A 24,370-nucleotide genomic window follows, 5' to 3' on the forward strand; every position below is an offset into this window, starting at 1 on the left:
TGTTCCAGGCCACCAAGGCCGAAGTCATCCCCACGCGCAGTCAGCCCGCACTCACCGGGGCGTGAAGCAGCGCCTTGGCCTCGGTCTTCACCATGGTGCTTCCCTCCAGGGGGACGCGTTCTATCTTCCCCGTCTGCGCAAAGAGGAGGTGGGTCCCGGGGGGCAGGGGGATCACGGCGGTAGGAACCGGGGGTCCGTGGTGAATCGGGGGAGCCACGGTGCTCAGACCTGGGTGACAGGAGATGTTAATGAGCAGGGCCCGTGTGCAGCAGGAAACTGCAAACACACGTGTGTGCCCGCGTGCACAGATGCAGCACCCGGAACGGCTCAGCCACGCATGCGCATTTTACATCTGAAAGCACGAAGGGAAGACTTGTCAATTAAAGGGCATATGTGATGAAGCTACTGCAGGGCATGAGTTTAAAGGTCAAGTGAAAAAAAAAAAAAAAAGGCTTAGCCTCCCCCTTAGTAGAAATAACTGAGCGGCTGGTCCCCAGCTCTGGACGTGGGCTGAAACAGTACCGAAAACAATGCAATGGCACCAAGCCTGAAACTCCCGCCCACAGGGGGCTCGCACCCCAGGGGCAGCTGCCAGGCGGTCTCACGCCCAAGAGACCGTCGGAGGGAACCTGCCCCCATACACCCCATCCCACGGGGGTGGGAGAGTCTCAGACCCTGCAGGCAGGAACTCGCCCTTCTGGGTTTGGCAGAACAAAATGATGACCGGGGCTAGTCCTCCCGTGGGCTCAGCCTGCCTCCTACCTGCAGAACTTTAACACCTGGCACAGTGGCTCCTGGCTCACCCTACAAGAGCGGGCCCAGGAGGGGACAGGAGGCCTGTGCTGCTGGTAAGGACACGCCGTAGGTGTCGGGAAACCACGGCCTCAGACCCGGCCCCGCCACGCCTGCCATGTGGATGGGTCGTGGACCTGCCTGGGCTCCTGGCATTCTAAATGGACTCGCGGGAGGTACAGCTCAGTGGTAGAGCGCGTGCTTAGCACGCGCGAGGTCCTGGGTTCAATCCCCAGTACCTCCATCAAAATAAATAAAAATAAGCCTGATTACCTACCCCCGCCAAATAAAATAAAATAAAATAAAATAAAATAAAAGGGACTGTCTCAGTTCCTTTAAAATAATAAATAAATAAATAAAATTTGAAAAAAGTGGACTCAGTACCTAAAGGTCCAGGTGAACTGTGAAGGAGACAAGCGTACCAGGAGAACAGCCCCGCCCTGAGTAAGAAGGCCCCGCCCAGGGGCGGGGCTCCGGCTGGCCCCTCCCACCGCGGCGCCGTCCCAGCGCAGCGCCGCCTAAGTCCGTGCGCCGCCCAAGTCCGTGCACCGCCCGCAGGGTTTACCCTGGGGGCCCGAGTAGAGGCACCCTCTGCGCTACCAGTCGCAGCCCCACGGCAGCAGGACCTGCCTGCCATTTGCACAGAACAGGTCTGCACAGAAAAGAGGATAGGAGGAGGGAGGGGGCGGGCAGGGAAAGAGGTGGAGAGGAGGCGGCCGAGGGACGGGGAGGCGGAGAAGAGGGTCGCCGAGGGCAGCAAGGGAGGCGGCTGCGGGCTCGCGCCAGCGGAGCGGTCCGCGACGCAGGGCCGGCAGGGCGCGCCGAGGCGCCCTCCGCGAGGCTCCCCAGTGCCGACGCGCGCCGGCGGGCGCTGGGGCTCTGGTCCTCCGACTTACAGGGCGGCCTCATCCCGGGCCTGGTCCTGGTGCCCTCCACCTCGCGGCCGTCGCGGTCCACGCACCAGCAGTAGCCGGTGCTGCCGTGGCACTGGGTGGGCGCGTAGTGCCCGTGCTCGTCGCACTCGGGCACGAACAGCCCCGGCGGCCGGGGCCTCTGGGGGTCCGCCGCCCCCGCCGCCCCGAGGATGTGTTCTCGCTCAAGCTGGCATCGGGTTTTCTCCGCTTCTGTCAGAGGGACAGCAAAGAGACAGACGTCAGCGGTGTCACCGGCGGGGTTCACCTGCCCGGCTACGGATGTCCCCACACCCGACTCAGAACCGCGAGCGCTGTCGGTTCATCACCTGGTTCTGTTTTAATTTTTTCTCTAAAATGTAACCATCATGTAATGAATTGAGTGGTCAAGATTATATCTACATTTCTTTTCTTTCCTAGGCTTTTTTTTTTTTTTTAATCTGAGGCAAAACTGACCTAAAATCAACCATTTGAAAGTGGACAAACCGGGGGCATCCATCACAGTCACAACGATCGGCACCTCTGTCTAGCGCCAGTGCATTCTCCTCACCTCAGAAGGAAACCCCAGACCTATTTTAAGCGGTTGTCTGCCCTTCCTCCTTCCTCCCAGCCCCTGGTACCACCAGTCTGCAAATGTCTCTAAGGACTGATCTATTCTGGTTATTTCACATAAATGTAACCACACAATCTGCGACCTTCTGTGTCTGTTTTCACTCAGCAGAACGTTTTCCAGGTTCACCCATGTTGTAGCCCCGAAACAGTGCATCATGCCTTTTCATGGCTGAATAATATCCCATTGCATGGCTACATCATGTTTTGTTTATCCATTCATCCGTTGATGGACAGCACTGAAATTTGTTTTAAGAAATTTTAAATTCTTCTTAAACGTATCCTTTTTATCATTACCAGCTTCTTGATCACCCACACTGAGTCCAGGTCAAAGATTTGGGGCACCGAAGGCCACAAGGTACAAGGGGCAACATTGGTGTTTCCTTTTAATTACATGCTAGTGTTTGGCATGAAACATGGCCTCTTGACTGCAACTCAGCTCCCAAAGCAGGGAAATACTGCTCTATCTATGGAAATGTTGATGAGAAGTTAAGGCCTGGGATAACCAACTCCCAAATATGCAGAGTTGCAGCACATTCCACACTGGCTAGAGTCCAGCCGCCACCGCGTCCAATGTCGCCATCCACCCCACAGCATCAACCACACAAAGCGATGCCCAGACACTGCCGAGGGCCACACTTCAGCCAAAATGAACCACGTCTGCTGCCCCTCTATCGCAGGCCTTTCCATGTGCAGTTCACTGCGACTTCCCCATCCTCCTCGGGTAATCCTGCGAGAATCAGCTCAGGCAGGTCCTCCCTTCAGGAAGGTGTCTCTGGCCCTCCAAGGCTGGGCCCGGTGCCTACGTGAGCTGGCAGGGCTCTGGGCTTTTCTGCCCCGTGGCTGTTGTCCCACTGACGCTGAGACTTCGAGGGGCTGTTCCTCATCTGTCTCCCTGAGCAGAGTCTAGGCTCTGAGAGGGTAGGGGGCGAGGAAGACTGAGTGGGGACACACGTGGAATAACCCCCAGGGCCTGTGCCCCAGGAGCTCACAGCCTGGAGGGAAGGGAACACGCAGACACACAGTAACAGTCCAGTGAGCAGTGTCTTGACAGGAGCCCAGGACACGACAGACACACAGCAGAGGTGCTCGCTGTAGCTACAGCGAGGGCTCACGAGCCAAGGGGTGCTTGAGTGCTTTTTTTGATCTTCCCTGGAAGACTGTGGTTATAGAATCTGGGGCAGGGATATATCATCCAGGCAGGTTATATAATCTAGAGCAGAGGGTAGATCTTTTCGGCTTTGCGGGCCATATGATCTCTGTCACAAGTCCTCAACTCCGTGGTTGATACATACAGGAATGAGTGTTCCAATAAAACTTTATTTATAATAACAAACAGTGGGCCAGATTTGGCTTGTGGGGACTCTAGCTGCCTAGGGCATTGCTAGATTCGTTGGGGGGAAATTTTCATATAAATATTCTAATTAATCTATTAATATGTATTAATAGATTCCTTCGTTAGTAATATAGACATTGTGATAATAGAATATATAATAACATATGACATGTCACAGAATTTTTGTGTCTGAAAAATGGTTTCGACCCTCTGTTCCAGCACTTCTGGTCTTATTCTGGGCACGCCAACAATGCTGGGTGAGCTGGACCCCCGTCAGCTGTACACCAGCGATGGTGGCAGTAACTAATCCCACAGTATTATTTTGAGGAGTGAGTGGGACGTGACGAGGCCATGTGCACAGCTGGAACTTTAAGCCCCGTGCTCCAGCATCCATCTGTGACCGGACCCACATACGGCCTTCACAGTGACATTCACGGCATGTCCTGCCAATGAACGTTTAAAGTGCCTTCGTCTGGGCTGCCAGGTCTCCCGTCAGCCTGCTGGACGTGGCTGCCCCCGCAATCGGAAGCAGTGAGCGCGCCAGAGAAAATATTTGTTGAACCTGGCAGGGGAAACTGGGTAAGCTTTCTCTTTGATCCCAGAGGCTGATACAAAACAACCAACCAACTAAAGAAACAAAAAACAGATCTGATGTAGGAAGAATGAAACAAAGATACAAATGAGCCACCTGGCTGAGAATAAAAATGTTGATTTTGTTCAGTTTTGGATGCAGGACTTGTTTACATCTTCAGGACCTTATGTTTGACAGTTGTAGAGTTTTCCATGTAAGCCGTCTCCACTCACACACGATGCACAAATTCTCACTGCAATCCTATGAGACAGGCGTATGGTTTTTGCATCAAATGAGAGAACGGAAGCTCAGATTGGCGAGGGGCTCCCCCAGGCCACAGCACCAGGAGGTGGCTCCACTCAAGCTAGAACCTGGGTCCTCTGGACTCCGAGTTCAGCCCCCCGCCCTCTGCACCCACGTGTACAGTGCCCAGGGTGGCCCCTGCGCACTGAACACGCACGTCAACAGTAACACCCACACACACGTTCACACGCTCACCGAACTTAACGGAGGCCCGCAGACTCATTCTCCTTCCATCAGCGTCTGTACACGGTGCTGCCTTTCCAGCTGGGAAACAGGCCTGGTGTTCTGCGTACTGTCATCCAAAACAAACTTTTAAGGGAGTTGGGGTGGCTCCCGGCTAGGTGGCTGACCGAGTTTTGTGTTGGCTGATGTACAAATCTCCAGTGATCTAGAATTTACAGTGGAACTTTAAAGTGCTGTATGTTGAACTTAACTAAAGTTGGGCGAAACCATAATTGTGACTCAGGAAACAGGATTCCATGCATGTTTATGGAAAGCTGTGATTTCACGGGGTTTCCTGGGATGGTTTTCCAGCCTGGCCTGCAGGCAGCGAGAGCCACCCGCCCACCACGGCGCCGCCTGCCGGGACCCAGGCCACGCGGGGAGTGTTCCGCTGTGGGTGCGGTGGGGATGGGGTAATACTCATGTCCCAGTCTTGTTTCTGGTGATGAAATGACACCTGAGGCCAGCTAGTCTCCAGATGAGTCTCTTCACTCGTCTAGTCTGATGTGCTCGGGGAAAGAAGCATTTGAGGCCTGATACTTATCCGGGGGATAGCAGGGAGCTTGGGGTGACTATTTGCAAGTTGGGGACAGAAAGAATGAGAGGAAAATGAAATAGAGGGAGAAGAAATCTCTTGATTTGCATTCCACTCCTGTGCCTGATTAAACTTCTTTCTAGGTACAAATTCAGATAAAACAGGCTAACTGTTGTAGCCTCTGACAGACAGAGTGGGGTGGAGAAACTCATTTTGAGGCGGGGGGGTGCCATTTATTCAACCTCTTCCTGCGCAGCCCACCCTCCTCCGCAGGGGGCCGCCGGCTCCCAGCGGCTCTTTTGCGCACACACACTGGGGATGCGCTAACACCGTGGTGACGATGCCTGGTCTCTGCTGGGTTTGAGACGTTCTGGCTTGTAGCCTCATCTCATTAGCTGACAGATGGACGGTTGTTAGTCCAAGATGGCCACATTTCCAACAATGGGAATTCACCGGTAAAGGAAACAGTATCAATCGGATACGGTCTTTGTTTTCATGTTCCTAGGGGTTTACTAAGACCACTGCCACCGGAGACGATGACGACGATGGTGGTGGTGGTGGCGGTGGTGGTGCTGGAGGTAAAAATCTCTCTCCTTATGAGCTCAAGTCCCTTCCCAGCGTTGACTCCCAGTCCTCACAGGACTGGCAAGGAAGGAGAATGCCTGGGCAGGAGGAAATGAGCTAATAGTCAGGAAAGGGCAAAAGGCGGAGGGGAGGCACAAAGGTCGTGAAACAGCAGGAAGTCTGTGTGCCCTCTCCTCGTGGGGCACTGCACCTCTGGGTTTTACTGGCTCTGTCCCCTGGGGCCCCTCCCTGCATCCGTCTTGTCCCAACACCCTATCAGTGCACGTTTAAATTGTTGTTTCTCAGATCAGGAAACCCACGGACCCTTGAATCATGTATGTGTTTGCATCAAAAGCATTTACTGAAACCTCGGCTGAGCCAAGTGCCCTGCAGGCAGTGGGGATCGCTGCTAGGTAGGAGGGTCCTGGGAACTCCCAGGACCCCACCAGGGCACACCAGGGCAGGGGTCTGGACGGGCTGCTGTGGGGGCAGAGAGGGCAGTGCCACGGTCAAGGGCAATCATTCTGCAGGGTCCCTACTATGCACCGAGGGGCCGTGGGGCTGTGCCCGGCAGCCTGACTGACCCACTGAAGGTGGGAGGTTTTCAGCCTGTGCACGGAGGTGGATCAGAAACCAAAAGTCAGGGTATCGGTGAGGGTGGTTGACACTTTGCTCCCTGGGGTTTTGGTGAGATTTTGAAAAAAAAAAGAAGGGATGGAGGGGCCGCAAGGCTCAGCAAGGACTGCTGATTTGGACATGAGGCCACGCGAGGTGGTCAGAGGGGCCACGGGCCTCAAGGCCGTAGGAAGTTCTCCAGCCTCTGGGGATCTGGTTTCAGGCAGCCTCCGCACCCCGACCTCACCCCAGCTGCTTAACCACATCTCCTCCTCACCCTGCCTCCCCACCTCCTGTTCAAGTCCTACCCGTCATCCAAGGCCGAGTGCAAGCCCACTTCTCACGCCTCCCCTCACCGCCGCAGCCCACCTGGGTCTCCACTCCCAGCCGCGAGTTACCTCTCCCAGACTCACTATGGCGTCAAGTGTCTTCCGCTGCCCAGTTAGAGTGCAAGCTCCTCCTGAGGGCAGACATGACCGTTTATGTGCCGAGCACAGTGGCAGGGACATCACAGATGCTCACGGAATACCGAGCAATTTGATCCCGGCTATGCCGCTCGTGAGCCGGGAGCCTTGGACACGTTAGGTGGCTTCTCAAAACCCTCATCCGTTGAAGGAGGTTCATCGAACCACCAGCAACAAAGACCAGCCAAGTGATGGAGAAAACTAAGAGGTATGGCGCCCTGGACACCACATGAAGAAAATGCTGCAGGCGAGAAGGTGAGATTGACTGTACTGAGCGCTACTAAGAAAGTGGGGGCCTGAGAGCTAATGAAGTGAAGGTCACTGCTGACTTTCATGGCAGCGCTTCCAGGGTGGGGTGGCCAGGCAAAGCTGACGGCAGCAGTTCAAGGGGGACTGGGAGATTCTGGGAAGAAGATAACAGCCTAGTTTTAGGATCGAATTACAGAGTAACCACAAAATCCATGGGCAACGTTTACAGTGAAGTGAGGTGACGAGGTCGTCCTGTGAGCCCCAAACACAAGAAGGTGAGGACACACCACCACCGGGGATCAGTGTCTGTGCGGAGAGGGGAGCAGCAGGGCACCTAACCGCTCTGGGGACGGGAGAGCCCCAAAGAGTACCAGGTACCCAGCTAGGAAGCAGTCCCATTAGAAAGCAGCAGCTGAACCTTGGGAGGAATTTTCCTCCTCCCAGGTAGAATGTGAAGCCGACAGGGGCTGGCAGATCTCACCCCCACCGGGGAGAAGGTGCTGGGAATGCAGTCAGACCCAAGCAGGCGGAGATGGCTGAGTGGGGGAGGGGAAGCAGAGCCAGGGGATCTTACACGCAAGCGGAAATACTTTTTAAACATGTCACCAGAAGAACAGAAGAGGATACTCTGCGTGGTTAGGAAAGCTATCTGAACCAAGCTTCTTTTGGGAAGTTCAGGGCAACAAACACTCTCATAAAAATGAGCAACAGAAAAGGATGGGGGTCAAGTCCAATACAAACTTACTCTAAGGCTAAGATAGAAAAGGACAGTAAGAAGTGAAGTAACAACCCTACGGGCAATGAAAGCTTGCCCCAGGGACGTGCTAACAGAACAGATCAAGAGTGTAATTTTCTATTTCAACTTAAGTGAAAAGAGAGAAAGAAAATGATCAAAACCAGGAAAGAACAAAAGGAATCTGAATTTGAAATCTCAGAAATGAGGCAACAAAATTCAGGAAAGATGTAGAAATTTTTTTTAAAAGGAGTATTTCAGAAATGAAGACTCAAATCGAGGGAACACAAAGTTAATAAATGCAACCAGTGATGCTTTAAGAGAAACACAGGGTGGAAGTGAGGAAAACTTTTAAAGACAAAAAGAAAGGAAATCAAACAGGACAAACACTGGAGATGGGCAGAGAACATTCAATATGCAAAATGAGAGGCCCTGAAAAAACAAACCAAAGGAAGGAAAGAGAACACATACTAAAACCAGAATCCTAGGAAATTTCCCTGAAATCAAAAAAAATTTGAAATAGCAAATTGAAAAAGCAGATCACGTAACTAAGAATACTGACCCAGGGCAACCAATACCATATCATGTTCCAGTAAAACTACAGAACGCTTGAAGCGAGCGATGGAAGAGAAAGAAAAAATCTTTTGTGCATCTGGGAAAAAAGGGAAAATTCTCTCCTGATTACCATTTACACTTTTGACAGCCGTGCTTTAAGTCAGAAGACTGTTTGGGGCAGTGAAGGAAAGAAAATGAACCAAGGAATATTGTTTCCATGAGCCCTTCCTGAGCAGTTTACTAGAGAACAAGGTCCTGACAGCCAAGCGACTAGAAAGCCATTGACATAAAGTCTGGTAACAAGCAATAGATGTATAGTTACTGGGTGAATTAAGATCAAGCGAGGGTTGACAGGCAGAGAACATTGAAGGCACTGCTCACAAGCCCAGGCAATGCAGACATAACTAAAAAGACAGGAATGGATGTGGACAGCACATGCGAAAAATTTGACTTGTTCTCTGAAGTTGCATCAGTGGTACAGAGTATTAGTATCCTCAGGCTATGCGTGGAATGTGGAGGGAAGTAAACAGGGACATGCGGTCTATTCTAATTCTGCGCCCTTGAGAACCAGGATTCTCAGTGTGGAAGAAAGGAGAGATGGGTATAATCTAGATGACATTAAGGGCAAATCCTGTAGTCATGACTTCCAATGGGAAATGCCATTATGCATTCATGAATTCCTCACTCTGTCTGAGCATGCCAAGTACCTATTTGTGGTCCTGCAATACCATTGCCCAGTAAAAGAAACCAGAGCATGATGGAGAAAAGGCGGGTTCTAGTTCGGAGGAAGTATACATGAATCTAAAACCCTTGCCTCACCAGAGAGCAAGCCCCACAGCCGACCCTCTGTAGCTGCAGGTTCCATGTGCTCAGATTCCAACCACCAGGGAGCGAATATGTTAGTAACAAAATTCCAGGAAGTTCTCAAAGGCAAAACTTGAGTTTGCCACACAATTTACATAGTATTTACAACTACTTACATAGCATTTACATTGTATTTAAAACTATTTACAGAATATTTACATTGGAGTAGGTATTGTAAGTAATTTAGAGATGACTAAGGGAATATGGGAGGGTGTGCGTAGGTGATATGCCAGAGCTACACCATTTTATATACGGAATTTCAGCATCCTCAGATTTGGGTATCTTCAGGGGCCCTGGAACCAGTTTGCCATGGATACTGAGGGACGACCGTACTAGAATCATGTCAAAAGGACCAGGGACCAACTTCAAGAGGTTCCCATGGAACAAAGATGGGACTCAGAGCCACAGTGAGAATAATGGTTACTACCAGTTGATACCCATGAGTTTATATTGATATTAAAAAACTAACAATGAATTAGAAAACATCAGTGGCTGATAAAGAATCAATCAGTTACCTTGTCAACTAGTGAAAAAGGGAACGATCCAAGCATTTATCCCGCCTTTCCTTTACAAAATGCACCACTGGGCAACCAAAGGGCAGACAAGGAGACGCTTTTTTTTTTTTTTAAGTATTCCAACTAATAAATGAAAAAAAGAAACCTATGGTGATAGAACTAGACTATCACCATTTTGCACCCACTAGACGTTAACAGACCGAAGCAACCAGCATCAACTCCAACTAACAACTGAGAAAGAAGTGAAGGAACTAGCTTCTCACCGTCTGCTCCTCCCTGGAAATTAATGTACCCAGGCCACAATCACTCATGGCCGCGACCACCACAAGGAGCGAGACAAGCTGACCTTCCGTGCTTCTGATGGAACGTAAAACCATCACCTGCTGCGGTGCCAAAGGGGCTGACCTGAGCCTGATCGAGCCCCTGGCCCCAGCTGCCAGTCTGCGGACGATATGGAGGACGGACGAGCATGTGGAACAGCACCACGAGGGCACCGTCAGCAAACTCCAGACTGTGGGAGGACCCACAGTTCAAAAGCCTTGGGTTCCTCAGTAAATAAACTTCAAGGGAAGGAAAGGGATGGAAGAGGGAACTACAGACAGCAAAGCAGGCAACTCTGAATGACAGTGTCTAGGGAAGCTCACGTGTGATAAAACTGGAGAGAAATGCAGGGAAGTGGTTACTGTAAAAGTGAAGTTGGTGGTGGCTCTGGGGGTGGGGGGAGGAGGAGGAGGAGGCTCCGACGGGGACAGAGCCGCTGGGAGGGTTTCTGGGCTGCAGGTGAGGGTCTAGTCTTGACCCGGGTGGTACTTGCAAGGGAGTTTGTACCTCTGTTCTTGTTGATTTTCTGTAGCTATGTTTTATTTTACAATAAAAAGGTAGAAAACAGGAGAGAACGGGAGGAGAGGAAGCGGAGGCAACTCCAGGCAACCTTGCTGAGGAATTACAGTATAAAAGCGCGGAGCAGTGGGACGGCAGCGGGAGGGGGGTGTCCGGTCAAGGGAAGTCCTCATTTTTGTCTTTCAGATGACAAACATCGTGTCTGCAGGCTGACTGGAATTTTCCAGTAGAGACGGAAAGAATAACCACCCCGGATGAACACTTTCATCTCAGACAAACAATAATCTGGCACATTCAATTGATGTTCGTTGGAAATTTATGATTTGTAACTTTGTTGGTATTTAATTTGTAAATGTGTTTTGCTTTCATGATTATAAAAGAAGTTGATACCTAGATTTATTCATCATAAAAATAACCGAAGCCAACCCTGGAGGTCTTAAAAATGTTTTTCTTTCAAAGAAGGGTCTTACTCAATTTTGAGAAAAATTGCTTTAGGAAATTCTTTTACATAGAGGGTTCCAGAAACCCTTTCTGTAAACTAAGACATGATTCAGGCCTCCTGTTCCTTATTTACAAAATAAAGGAGATGAATTACAAAATTTCTAGGGCCCTTTCCAGCTCTCACTGGGAAATTCAAGTCTTCTAACAGCGGGTTTGTTTGAGACAAACTGTCACATGAACAGTAGACTCACAGCAAACAAAAAGTGCACGTTGAACTGTCCAAGTTTCCCTTCTTTCACGCCATGTTAGACTAGATGATTTCACCTTTCCTTGCAGCCCTACTTTCTGAACTCTTTCATTACCTTTCTCTCTAAAGATGGGTGGTGGGGACCTGGAGGCAGGATGCAGTTAGGTGCGCCTGGTGCCAAGTGGGGAGAAGAGAAGTGGGGGAGCGAAGAGCTCAGTGCTAGAGTGTGTGCTTAGCATGCATGAGGTCCCGGGTTCAATCCCCAGTCCCTCCATTAAAATTAAAAATTAAAAAAAAAAAACCAAACCACTCCTTGATAAATTTTTTAAAAAATTAACCAAAAAAGAGGGGAGAAGGAAATAGTTCAGTGGCAGAGTGCATGCTTAGCATGCACAAGGTCCTGGGTTCAATCCCCAGTACCTCCATTAACTAAATAAAAACAAATAAATAATTAAAAAATAAAAACACTCCCAGATAAATTTTCTTTAAAATTTACTTAAAAGGGAGGGGGCGAGGAAGGAAATAGCTCAGTGCTAGAGCACATGCTTAGCATGCATGAGGTCCCGGGTTCAATCCCCAGTCCCTCCACTGAAAAACAAAAAAGAAAGAGGAGTGGACAGACATCCTGCGGCTTGGTACTCGTCCTGAAGGACCAGTCTTTACCTCTCTAGCCCAGGACTCTCCACACTCCTCTTTGAGCCTCTACTAGGCTCTCCTACATTCCAGACCTCTCCCCAGTTACATTTCCCCAGACGCGGCCAGGCAAGGTCCGTGGCTGTGGTAGCCAGTCTGCCGCCTCCTGGGACCCCTACGCTTGTGTTGTTCCCTTTCACGCGGTAACAGGGTTGGCCTGTGACTAATGGGCAGAAGTGACAGCACTGTCACTTCCAAGGTTAGGCGACAAAAGACTGCAGCTCCCAGCTTGGGTTCCCCCCCCCCCCCCCGCTTGCTCTGGAGGGAGCTGCCCGGTCTTGAAGACACTCAGACAGCCCGGTGGAAGGACCCATGCGATGAGCAACTGAGGTCCTCCGTCCGACATCCGTGAGAAGCAGAGGCCTGCCAACCACCACACTGGGTCCTTCAGCCCCAGCGGAGCCTCAGAGAAGACCACAGCCTGGCTAAGGTCTTGACCACAGCCTCTTGGGAGACCCTGAACCCAGACCACCCAGCTAAGCTGCTGAATCCCTGCCCCCCACACACTGTGAGGCAATATATATTTATTGTTTTAAGCTGCTAACCTCGGGGATCATTTGTTACCCAACCATAGGTAACTAACATGGCAACTTTCAAACTTCCTGACCACGACCCATAGAAATACATCCCACTCTGCACCTCAGGACACACTTACACACACACACACATGCACACATGTTCAGCCATGCACGTGGACGAGCGTATAAACAAGCAGCATTTCACGAAACAGCACTGACTCTCCCTGCGTACACTCTACCTGCCCTGCTTTCTTGATTACTGTTTCCTACTTCACTCCACTCCATTTAAAGGCAAATGGTAACAGCGAGTCACTGAGCCAGTTTCACAATCCATACATGCGTTTGGACAAAGGACAGAGGGGACAAATCGTCACTGCTTCTGCCCTGCCCATCACTGGCTGACACTGCAGCAGCCATGACCCTAATGACTCACCCTCCAAGCTAGTTTTTTTTTTCCTTCAAAACTAGTCCCCTCTGAATAGAGTAGATACCACAAGATGCGGACCCCCTCATCCCTGCACTTCATTGTGTTTGGAAGTAGGACACCAGATGACACTACATTTTTAAAATTAACGTTTCAAGTATTTAGTCGTACAAAATTAAGAAAAATATGATGAAAACCTGTGTTCGTATTCCAGCTGAAAAAAAACATTAGAAATACAAATACAGCCCTTGCGCGGTCCAACTCCCTCCCTCCCACCAGAGAAGTAATCTTTATCCTGAAGTTTCTGTTTCTCATTCCCATGAGTGTGCTTTATAGCTTTCCTACATCTGTTTATACGTATGTAGGTGTATGTTCATACAGAGTTACATTTTATATACACAGGATCATACTGCATGCCTCCATTTATAACTGTTTTTTTCCCCCAATGTGTTGTTGAAAGGTATTCATTGTAACTTCTGTTTATTATTTCATCCTATGAATGGTACCCAAGCTCATCGAGCCATTCCTCCTGTTGACAGTCACTTTGATCTTTTTCTGCTACAAACAATACTCGGGAATATTCTTGCATATTGTTAGTGTGCATTTGCTCCCGAGCATATACCTAGATGTTGAATTTCTTAAGAAAACAGGGTGAGATACCTCAAAAGCAAATCCTAGCAAGTAGCTCGTACTGGTTTTATCTTTGTCCCGTCTTCAGATCCGAGCCTACCGGTCTGGATTGGTTTCTGTTTAGTCAACAGAGCCTTGAAGAGGGGGCAAGGAGTTAGGTTGAAAAAACAAAAACGAAAACAAAAACATCTGCTTCTTTTTGAACTGGAGATGTGGAGGAAGCCTGTGAGTCATTTTTAATAGTTGATGGAAGGTCTTAACTCAAATGGCCATGAACTCTTGTCTACGTAAGCTGCCTGTCAGAATCCCTGGGCAGAGCTGAGGCTTTTAGCCACAATTTCAGGACCCAAAGGTTGGCCCTGCCTGGGCTCATGTAGGCTGGGGGCCAGTAAACTTCTGTCAAGAGCCAGCTAGTAAATATTTCAGGCTTTGCAGGCCTTACGGTCTCTGTCACAAATACTGACCTCTGCCTTTGTAGAAGGAAAGCAGCTGTGGCTATCCAGAAACGAAACAGCGTGACTGTGTTCCAGCAAAACTTTATTTACAAAAACAGGCAGGGGGCCAGGTGTGACCTGCAGGTCATAGTTGGCTGACCCCCTTCTTAAGCAGAAGAAAACAACTCAGACCAGCAATATGCGGTATTGTCTATCAAAATTTAAACTTAACCTGATTATTTTTCTCTTTTTTAGATGGTCAATTATACTAAAAACTGGTCACGCCCAGTCCTGCTCAGAGTGGGAATAAATAAATAATTTTAAACACTGCCCCTAGGAGTGGAAACTGGTTTATTTCCTTGATAACCGTCAAGAGCTGGGAGCCCCACCGCAGGCCACAGACTCCACTGGATACTGGGGACACGAAAATAAAATGCGTGAACACCCTATCTTCAAGGCACTCAAGGCTAGTAAAGGAGGCAGACACTGAAATAGTTATCAATTGCTTTAAAAAGTCATGAAGTGGGAATTCCCACTTATGTCTTACTGAGACACGGATAGTGGCATAAATATATCTGGCCCACAGCAGCAGCAGCAGCAATTGAAAATAAGTAACAACACAGCTGGCTAAGGCCAGTCGGAGGCGTCAAATACACTCTTAACCGCATGACAGAATGCCGTGTGGTTTAGAGGACTGCACCCAGGTTGGGGCCCATCAGACAAACCTGGGCTTGGGTCTAAGTTCTCGCACTTACTACCTGTGGGACCCTGACTGTGCCTTTCTCTCTTTCAGCTTTAGCATCCTCTGTGTAACCAGAAATGGTAACAGTACTACTTTAAAGGTGATGATGAACACTACGTGAAACACGTAGGTAGAGCACCTGCACACGAATGGCAGCCAATTATACGTATTCCGTTAACAGCATCTGCAGAGTGCCTCCTCAGTTCCAGGCTTGGTCCAGGTACTGACCTAGGGCTACCGTTATCCTTATGATCTAACGGGGCACCACTCGAGTCTCAGGGCAGTGAGCAACTCTACAAGCTGCACAGTCCAGGACTAATAGGTAATATAGGCAATTCTGAGGAGTCGTCAGGTTTTCCTACGTCCTGCGTCTTCCTACAGCTGGTGGCCCCCCACCTCCTCCACCCCGACCCTAGCTCTATGCCCTGTGACTCTTAGGAATCTGTGATGGTTAATTTTATCTGTCAGCTTGACTGGGCCACGGGATGCCTAGATGTTTGCTCAAACAGTATTCTGGGTGTGTCTGTAAGGATGTTTCAGATGAGATTAACCTTTAACTCTGTAGACTGAGTAAAGCAGATTGCCCTCCCTTAGGTGGGTGGGCCTTATCCAATCAGTTGAAGGCCAGACTTGAACCAAATGGTTGACCCTTCCCTTTACAAGTAAGGAAGAGATCTCCCTTCCTGATGACCTGTGAATGGAACATAAGATTTCTCTTGCCTTTGGACTCAAACAGAAACACTGGCTATTCCTGGATTTCTAGCTGGTTGACTGTGGATCTTGGGACTTGCCAACCTCTATAATTGTGTAAGTCAATTCCTTCTAATAAATTTCTCTCTCAATATATACGCACACAACATGCATGCACACACACACGTCCATTAGTTCTGTTTCCCTAGAGAATCCCAAAGCAGATCAGTTCTTATCCTGCACTGCATGCTCAAGTCACAAGCATAACCAGGCTCCAGGCTGCCAGTACAGTTATGGTGCATGTGTGGTACCCCTGGGAATTGTGCAGTGTACAACCCGCACTGCTCTACACTGCAGCTGGGCTCTCATCTCCCACCTGAACTCTCCACAGAGCCTCCCACTTCCCTACCTCATTTCCTCTCCCCAGGCCATGTGCTCAGTCCTCATGGATACGGCAACGACCCACCAACTCCAAATGTCCCTGACACCTTACCTCCAGGAGTGCAGCGGAAGCCATCTCCCTGATAACCCGGTTTGCACTGGCACGTGAAGGAGCCTGGAGTGTTGTAGCAGAAGGCATCTGGGTGACATCGGCTAGGCTGGCATTCGTCCACATCTGCAAAACAGGGACAGTGAGATTTCTTCTGAGATTCATAGTTTACACAATAATTTAAGCCACTTGCTCAGCTTTGGGGGACCCAGTTTCTGATCTGGGAACAGTGATTTGGAACTCACAAAACATTCCTTATCAAAACACTAACTCCTCCGCTTCTAGCTAGTGTATTTACACATATGTTTCGTTTTGAGGATAATGCTTTCATGAAAATCAAGCATGCAAAAGGAAAGTCGAGAGGGTTTTTTTTATCATAAAATGATCCTTCTCATCATATACGAGAACTTCAAAATGTCTGCGAGCTTGGAGACAGGTCACTAATAGCTCAACGGAGAAAGCTCAGAGACAAGAGAAAGTTCACATGTTCAGTAACAAAGACAAACGGTCTCAGAAAGTATAATCTCTTAGGAAAGCTTGGACTTTCCAGAAATACTCTACGGTATAACGTTGAGTACGTTTGCAAACCAAGGGACCGGAGAACTGTGTTCCAAGTGATCTCACTTAAATTTATCTTTAAGAGCCCACTGGCCGCCAAGGATGGACGGACCTCAGGTCTGAGAGAATTCTGTGGGATCATTCACTCCCTGCCTCTGAGTCAGTTATCCAATCAGAGACTTCACTTTTTTCTAGAGCACAGGGTTAGAGCAGGCCAGGTGAATGACTGTATATATCTTATTATATAAAAGGCTGGACTTTCAGTTTGTCTTTCATGAAAAGACAAGCCGTCTCCCCAGTTCCCGGTAGGCAGCAGGTGTCTGACATAGAGCCTGAATAAGCAAGTCACACAGAACAAAATGGCACGGGGAGGATCAGGGTCTTCCCCGGCGAGGACAGCCCCCAAAAGGAAAACGCAGAGTTCAAACTACTAGAGATACAAAGTGTAGCCTGGTGACCCAACAGAGCTGAGGGAATAATTCAGTGATGAGCATTTGACAGGTACCACAGAGGAGAGGTTTCCAGGTTACACAGGGAGAGAGTCGGAGCCACCACGCACCTTGGCAGGCTCGGCCGTCCCCGGAGAAGCCGGGCAGGCAGGAGCAGGTGTAGGAGGAGCCCCCCAGGTAGATGCACTGGGCCCGCTGGGGGATGTCGCATTCGTGGAGGTTAGATGCGCAGTAGTTGATGGGGCGCTGGTCCGCGATGGCTTCAGACAAAAGGGTGACACAGGATGTTTGAAGAACGCCCTGAGCAGTACCACGGCCCTTCCAAGCTCCCTCCACTTTAACCCACTGAGTTTAGTTCACTGAGGTGGACCTGCCTGGACCCCAGACCTCCAGGCTTCTTGTCAGGCTCACCCTTGCTCCCCCGGGGCTAGGACCCCTGGCTCCCCTCCTGTCTCCTCCCACCCGATCCCGCCTCTGACTGGTCTCCGCGGACTGACACCGCAGTGGACGTTCAGGCTGGCCTTCGGCCTCAGCTTCAGCCCGGGGCTCTGTCCACTCTCCAACCGGGCCCCCGGAACCGAACCTTCCCTTCATACGGACGTGGAGGTGGACCTGCCTCCCGTGGCAACTGTGATGGAGCATTGGGGGCTGAGGATCTGAGACTCCCGCACGGTGTCCTTGACCCCGGGCCACCAGGCAGGTGGAACACTCGCTACAAATGCCAAAGTCAAAGCCACCCACTTCCCCCAAGGGGGTAGAAGCACACATTCTCAGGGAGGGGAGGAGACAGGGCGGTAGGATGGCCGGGGGCTCCTGGGGTGGGCAGCTCTGGGCTTCTACCAGGTACAGATGAGGCCACCACGTGGCTTTGGTCAATCACATAACTACTCGGAGCCTCCCGATCTTCCCCCGAAAAGGAGGAACCACTCCCAGCATCCCAAGCACAGGGAGGCCCAGTAGACGGGGCTATGAGTTTTCAAAGGGCCCTGATGCCAGAACTCACAGAGTGAGTTGTGACACACAGGTGAGACAATCACACCTGTCGAAGGCTGAGGTCTAGGGGGCGATTTCCAACGACTGGTCCAAGTCCTTTAGTTTGTCAGACACCATCTAGCTTCTGGTTTTTAAGCTCCAAGACCCAGGACAGGGCCCCGGTCCTGGCAACGTCAGAACAGAACCCCTCCCTCCCTCCAGGAAGCCCCTCCGCATCTGGGTTATCCCAGATACGGGAGGACTCCTCGTCCTTCTCTGCCACAAGCCTTCCCAAGATTGAGTCCAGTTTGTCCTGCCTCAGGTGCTTTGGGAGCTCCAAGCACTGCCAAGGGACCCGTAAAGAAAAGGACGCCCTTCGAAGGTCTGTGCCCAGGAGACGTTAGCCAAGTACCGGATTGGTGGACGGAGGCCCAGCCTGCGCCCTCATCAACCTAGACCCCTGAAGTCGGGATTGCTGGCTCACTCCCGTGGGACAGGGGCCATCAAACCAAGCCTTGGGGGCCAGAGTGTTGCTGGATTTTAAGTTGCTACAAGCAATCCAAATTTTTGTCCAGAACACAGTAACGCAGATTACACTGAACCCATCTATGGACACCCTCTGTGTTCTCTCTTCCCTCCCCTCCCATCATTTCTAATGGTCTTTTCTCCGGGGTACCCCTTCCCCGACTCCTCCAGCTCGCAAAGCGTGAAAGGGACATTCTCGGAGGATTGGGACCCAAAAAAGGCAGGAAAAATAGACTCAGACAGATCAGCCAGGAAAGGAGTCTCACTCCTCTGACATCAAACACTGACGTCATTCTTCGCGCGTAAGCGATCATTTTACAAGTCGGGTTTGCTCCAGTGTCACTCCGCCCTCTCCCCTCGCCATTGTTAACAGGAGAGGATCTTATGACAGGATGGGCGGGTCCCGATGTCCTCTGCCCAGTCATCACCTTCACATACACGTTTCGATAATCCTCAAATCCTTGCTAAAAAACGGCAGTTTATAATTTAATTTTTTACAGCATGTTTTCCTTTAGGTAAGACACACAGAGGTTTTAGATGGTCTTACAGATTATGTTCATTCAAAGAGGAGTCATTTTAAAACCAGGACGGTCCCTGGCCCATCACGACAAGCGAGAAGCTGTCCCAGACACGTGCAGGAGAACTTTTCACTAATTCACACAATAGGGGCCCCCGGCACACCCAGCCATTCTTCCCCCAAAGGCTCCTAACCCCGCAGGGTGGCCGTTCGTCTCCCCACAATTGTCACCCTGCTGTTAACTCGGGCGTGGGGGGGGGAGGGGTAAATTCTGGAAAGGAGGGAACATCGGGCTTAAAACGGGAATTAAAAAGTCATCACTATTACAGGTAAATGGTAAGTTGGGGTTTCACTTTCTGATTCCTTCATTTCTTCTTTTTTTTTTTAGAATTCAAAAAAAATTTCTTGAGGGGCAAGGTAATTAGGTTTTTATTTACTTACTCCCTGGTAACCACAGGTTTTAAAATTTTTTTTTAATTTATTTATTTTTAGGGTTTTGTTTGGGGGGGACTGGCTTATTTATTTAATGGAGGTACCGGGGATTGAACCCCAGACCTTGTGCGTGTTAAACACACGCTCTATCACTGAGCTATACCCTCCCCTGCCCCACAGTTTCCTTGCTGCGTCTGTGGTTTTCACACTTGTTTCTGAGCCATGGGAGCCATTATTCAAACAGAATAAACCTGTACTCAGAATGGGACACATAGAAGAATGGCAGAGTCCACGCCCAGCTTCCCCGTGCCCTGACCGGCGGCCCCCGAGTCAGCTCCGAGGTCTCCACGGGACGCACTGAGCCCATGCTACAGTCTGATCACCTCATTTTACAGGTGAGGAACCGAGGCTCGGAGGGGTGAAGCGTCTCCCTCAAAACCAAACACCCGGGAGTGGACATCTGCACCCCACCTGACTTGCACCGGCCACTCGACCCCTCCAGTGAGCGCGGACACCAGGAACGGCTGGAGGCAGAAACACAGAAGACCAGGCCCCACACACGTCTGTCCCAGGACTGTCCACTTCCCCACCCACTGGGTAGAGGGCCCACTGCCCCAGTTGAGCCAAAATGTAAATGGTGCTGCCATGAAAAATAGACCTTCGAATCTCCTTCATCTCCAAAAGCTGAGAAGGAAGTCAGGGCAGATTCACAATTATTGGTCTCAGTTCAAAAAAATTAAAAAAATAAAAAATAAGGAACTTTAGCAGAGTTGAAATCACAGCTCTGTGCAAAGGGGACTGGCGTCTCTAACTTCACAGATGTTTGGGTCGGACTCAAAACATGAGAACGGCCTGTTCCCTCCCGCCCCGAGGACACCACCTCACCCTGGGACCCGGCGGCCTCATCTGAGTTCCAAGACAGAGCGGACAGAAAGCATGCTTAGGGCTGATAAACAGCAAGGAGGGGCCGGGGGATGTGCACTGAGGCGGCAAGAGAGGAATCTGTTTTAAATTGGGAAGAGATATTGAGTTCAGATGGCCCCGTCAGCGAGCTGCCCTCCAGACTGGAAATCTCCACAAGTCTCTGATCTTCAGGCTCTTGGACACCACAGGTCAAAGGGCAGCAGGCGGGAAAAGTGGGACGATTTCAACAATCATCACCAGAATCATCACCAGCCTAACGCATCATTAGCCTAACTCGTGGCCTTAACTTACGCACTTTGATGGGCCCGGATGCTCTGGCAGTAAGGCCACAAGCCCCTAGAAGGCGTCCCCTCCACCCAAGGGGTGGCCCTTGGCCACCACATTCCAGGAGAAACAAGTCTAAGTGTTTTAATAGCTGTTAAAAGAATCACGAGAAGTAAAAGTTGTGTAAGATGAGGCACAGTAAGGCCAAAGTTGGTAACAGGCGAGGGCGGGGCGTGACACGTGCAGACAGTCACATTGCTTGTTCCCTGTACGTGGGACCCTCCAGTCTGATTCAGCTTTGTGAACTGCCCTCCCCAGCGACAGAACCGGGAAGCTTCCACCTCAGCTCGGAGGACCCCCGGGGGCCACACCCCCCACCCAGCCGCCGACCTGCAGCACGTGAATGATGGTTTGGAAAGTCACCGACAGCACTCACCCACACACGCTCCCTCCTCTGAAAACCGGAAGCCCTCCGCGCACTCGCAGCGGAAGGTCCCCGGGTGGTTGTTGCAGATGGCGTGGCTCCCACACGCCGACGGCTGTTCCGAACACTCATCGATATCTACGGCAGATTGCGTACAAAAGGCAGACTTAAAAACATCTCTTCAAACATCACAAAACGCAATAAAGTGTAAAGTATTCTGGCCTGCAGATGGATCCATTTTAAAACACATTTTTTTATATTCTAAAAGCAGCATTAAATAAGGGTTTTTTTTTCCCATTTTTAAAATGTTTCTCTTTTCTTTTCTTTTTTCTAATGGAGGGACTGGGGATTGAACCCAGGACCTTGTGCTTGCTAAGCATGTGCTCTACCACTGAGCTGTACCCACTTACCCCCCCTTTTTTCCCCTTTAAAGAAAACTGAAGTCTAGTTGATTTACAATGTTGTGCTAGTTTCTCGTGTGCAGCAGAGTGACTCACTTATACACATATATATACACATACATATTCTTTCTCATGCACTTTTTTCATTACTACAAGCTCTGTGCATAACTTGAGAGACTGATTCCAAGACCCCCCTCCTCTGTAAACCTGTGCTTCCCCCACCTCTCCTGGAGGCAGTCGATGAGCCTGGGGCCCACTGACAGCAGATGGGCAAATGGAAAGACATGCAGACAAGTATTCAGACTCTGAATCAGGTTCCTAAACCACAGAGCATCGCTAGATATGCTACTGTTCAAAAACGTTCCCTTCCTCCAGTGACAGTTACAAAAAAAGTTGGACAGTGTAAAGTCAACTTGTGACTTTCCAAATTGTTATCTAGAGCTTAACACACTGAAAGAACCCAAAGCCCGTAGGATGGGGAGTGATGCCCTCCCACGTGACCACACTGTAGCCATCGTGTGATTGCAACAAAGAGACGGGTGCCTGCAGCTGGATGGAGCTGGGCCCATATCCGCCTCCTTTGGTCACCAGCCTGGGTGTGGTCTCAGATAAGCTGCCTAACTACCCAGCCTCAGCTTCCCTGTTGGTAGACAAGCATGCCAGGACTCGTCTTGGGGTTTCTTCTGAAGATTGCACAAGATGGAGGTAAACCAGAGGGGCACCCAGCAAGCTCAAGAAGTGTAACTATTATTATCATTCTTAGGGGCTCATCCGAATCCACCAGCCACAGGGATGGATCTGGCTGAGTCTAGGAACATGGCCCTCAGATGGCCACTGGCACTGGACACCAGTCTGTGGCTGCCATTCCAGTAAGGCTGGTTGGGCCAGATGAGAGACAGAGCTACCTTGTCACTACCTTGGTCCACTGATGGATTGAAATAAATACAGTCACACATGGTCCTGGTGCATCCACCTCATTCTCCGAGCGTATATACACACAGTCACTTCTGGCCTTCCTAGAACTCTTGGAGACGCGTGCGAGGAAGATTTCATAATGGCTGAGACCACACAGTGCTCTCCCCATCTCCACTCCCCTTCCTCGATGCCTTATCCACCTCCAATGGCCAGTGTTAGCCAGTCCCTTCATGGCTGAGACCAAAGGCCAGGCTGGCTTACTGGACAACTTTGCACAAGACAAGCACTCACAGCACATCAGCCCCACAGCTTCACCGATGCTCAGACAAAAACCCAAACCTGACAGCATTCAGCTTCCTAAAACACTCCTGCCTGGTATGTTTTTGTGACATGTTTAAGACCCCAGAGCTCAGACAGGAGGGCCGCTCCAGGCACAGCTGGAAGGTCACGGCACAAAGCCCCTCCCAAGGCGGCCTCTAAATGAGCCAGAGCTGGGACTGGGGTGGAGGGAGATTCAGCGAGTGTTTGCAGCTCCATCCACCAGCTGCTGCTGCAACGACGTGGGAGACAAAGACAATGCCGGCCTCCCTGTCCCAGCACCACGGCCCTCCCAGGACACTCCGGGCACGGATGTCTGGACGCGCTGTGCAGGCTGCGGGCTCCACAGCTTAGCCTCCACTGCCAAGGCCCAACGGCACAGAGCGAAAGCACAGCGGAGGTTCTCCAAGAGTCACTAACCCCCGGAAGGTCTGAGGAGAGGGAACCTGTGTGTTTCAAGGAAGCTCCTTAGGTGATTGGGGAGGATGCTGTGCTGCCCACCCTACCTGGGGAACCGTGCAAATAGGATCTGGTGGCCTGTGGGATGAGGGTGGGAGTGGGCCCCCGGGACCACCCCTCCCTCCACGCAAGTCTACACAGGTTATCCAAGCGGGGCCACACCTTTTCGTTAGAGCAAAACCCTAGCAACTTCCCCGCTAACATCTCCCAATCCTTACAGTTTGGAAATTCTTCCTAATGCCCAGTTGAAACCCTCCCTTCTGTAAACTGAGGCTGGGACTCTAATCCAGTCTTCAGTAGAAACATTAGTGGTAACTGTTCCTCGTAAAATATCACAAGATCTGCTTGGAGACCATTGGTCTCATTATTCAATATCCAGTCGCCCTCTTCTCTGGGGAGAGATTTCCGTTCACGAATAAATCACTCTCTCACCCCACAGGAAAGCTGTGGATTTTTCTTGCAATGACTGCTTCCTTTTTGACCTGTCTTTCAGAGCAGCTACTTTTCACATACTTTCCACAACTCTTTTCCGTAATTTCTCCTTTTCATAAACAACAGGCTCTCGCAGAAGAGTCTCATGATTGATTCGTTAAATGTCTTGTGTGTTCTCAAAATGACTCAATGAGAGATGGCCCAAAACCATCTTTTACTCCCAACTGAGAAATATATGGGAGCCACTCTGCCAGACACCAGAGTTCTGTGATTCAACCAGAGATCTTCCCCAAATTACCTTGGTGGGTCACCCTGCAGGGTCTAACCAACACCAGCCTTGTTTCGGGTGTCGCCTGTCATTATATCAACGCGACACACACCGCATTACAAAGGCTCACCCTCAACCTCTTCTGAGGCACTTTCCTGGTCAAAATAATATGTGAAATGATCTGCTTAATGCAATTTCCTATCAACAGCCTCGTGTCTCAATGCATTAGCGCTCCGAGGGTGATTCTCGTGACCCAGAACAAAAAGCAGCCGGACCGGGAACAGACTCACATTCCAGGGTGCAAATCTGCCGGAATGAGGACGAACGCTGGGACAGAAGCAAGTGCACACCAACACCTGTCTTCCTGGGCGGGGACACCGGAGCGTTTTCCACGATAGCAACGATGACACGCACGGAGCTCGGCTGGCTGTGCCTTGGGAAGTGAAGCAAGCGCTCCCACTACCAGCTCAGGCTCCGGCAGTGGGACCAGCCCGAGAGGTTCGGTTTCTGCGGGCTGGGGAAGCG

General features: G+C 50.4%; 1 protein-coding gene across 2 annotated transcripts in view; it reads right to left on the bottom strand.

The window, feature by feature from the left end:
* The window catches only part of NID1 (nidogen 1), a 79,652-nt gene that overhangs the window by 13,311 nt on the left and 41,971 nt on the right, over positions 1-24,370 (bottom strand). The window contains exons 10-14 of one of the 2 annotated variants that reach the window (XM_074373256.1): positions 21,065-21,190; positions 17,105-17,254; positions 15,991-16,113; positions 1,689-1,916; positions 56-228 (exon numbers count right to left, since the gene is read on the bottom strand). In XM_074373256.1, coding sequence (XP_074229357.1) covers positions 56-228; positions 1,689-1,916; positions 15,991-16,113; positions 17,105-17,254; positions 21,065-21,190 — 800 coding nt within the window. The remainder of the gene's footprint in view (positions 1-55; positions 229-1,688; positions 1,917-15,990; positions 16,114-17,104; positions 17,255-21,064; positions 21,191-24,370) is intronic. The other variant, XM_074373257.1, reaches the window with a different exon arrangement.

The sequence above is a fragment of the Camelus bactrianus genome, chromosome 11 (genome assembly GCF_048773025.1).
Source record: "Camelus bactrianus isolate YW-2024 breed Bactrian camel chromosome 11, ASM4877302v1, whole genome shotgun sequence".
Taxonomy (NCBI): domain Eukaryota; kingdom Metazoa; phylum Chordata; class Mammalia; order Artiodactyla; family Camelidae; genus Camelus; species Camelus bactrianus.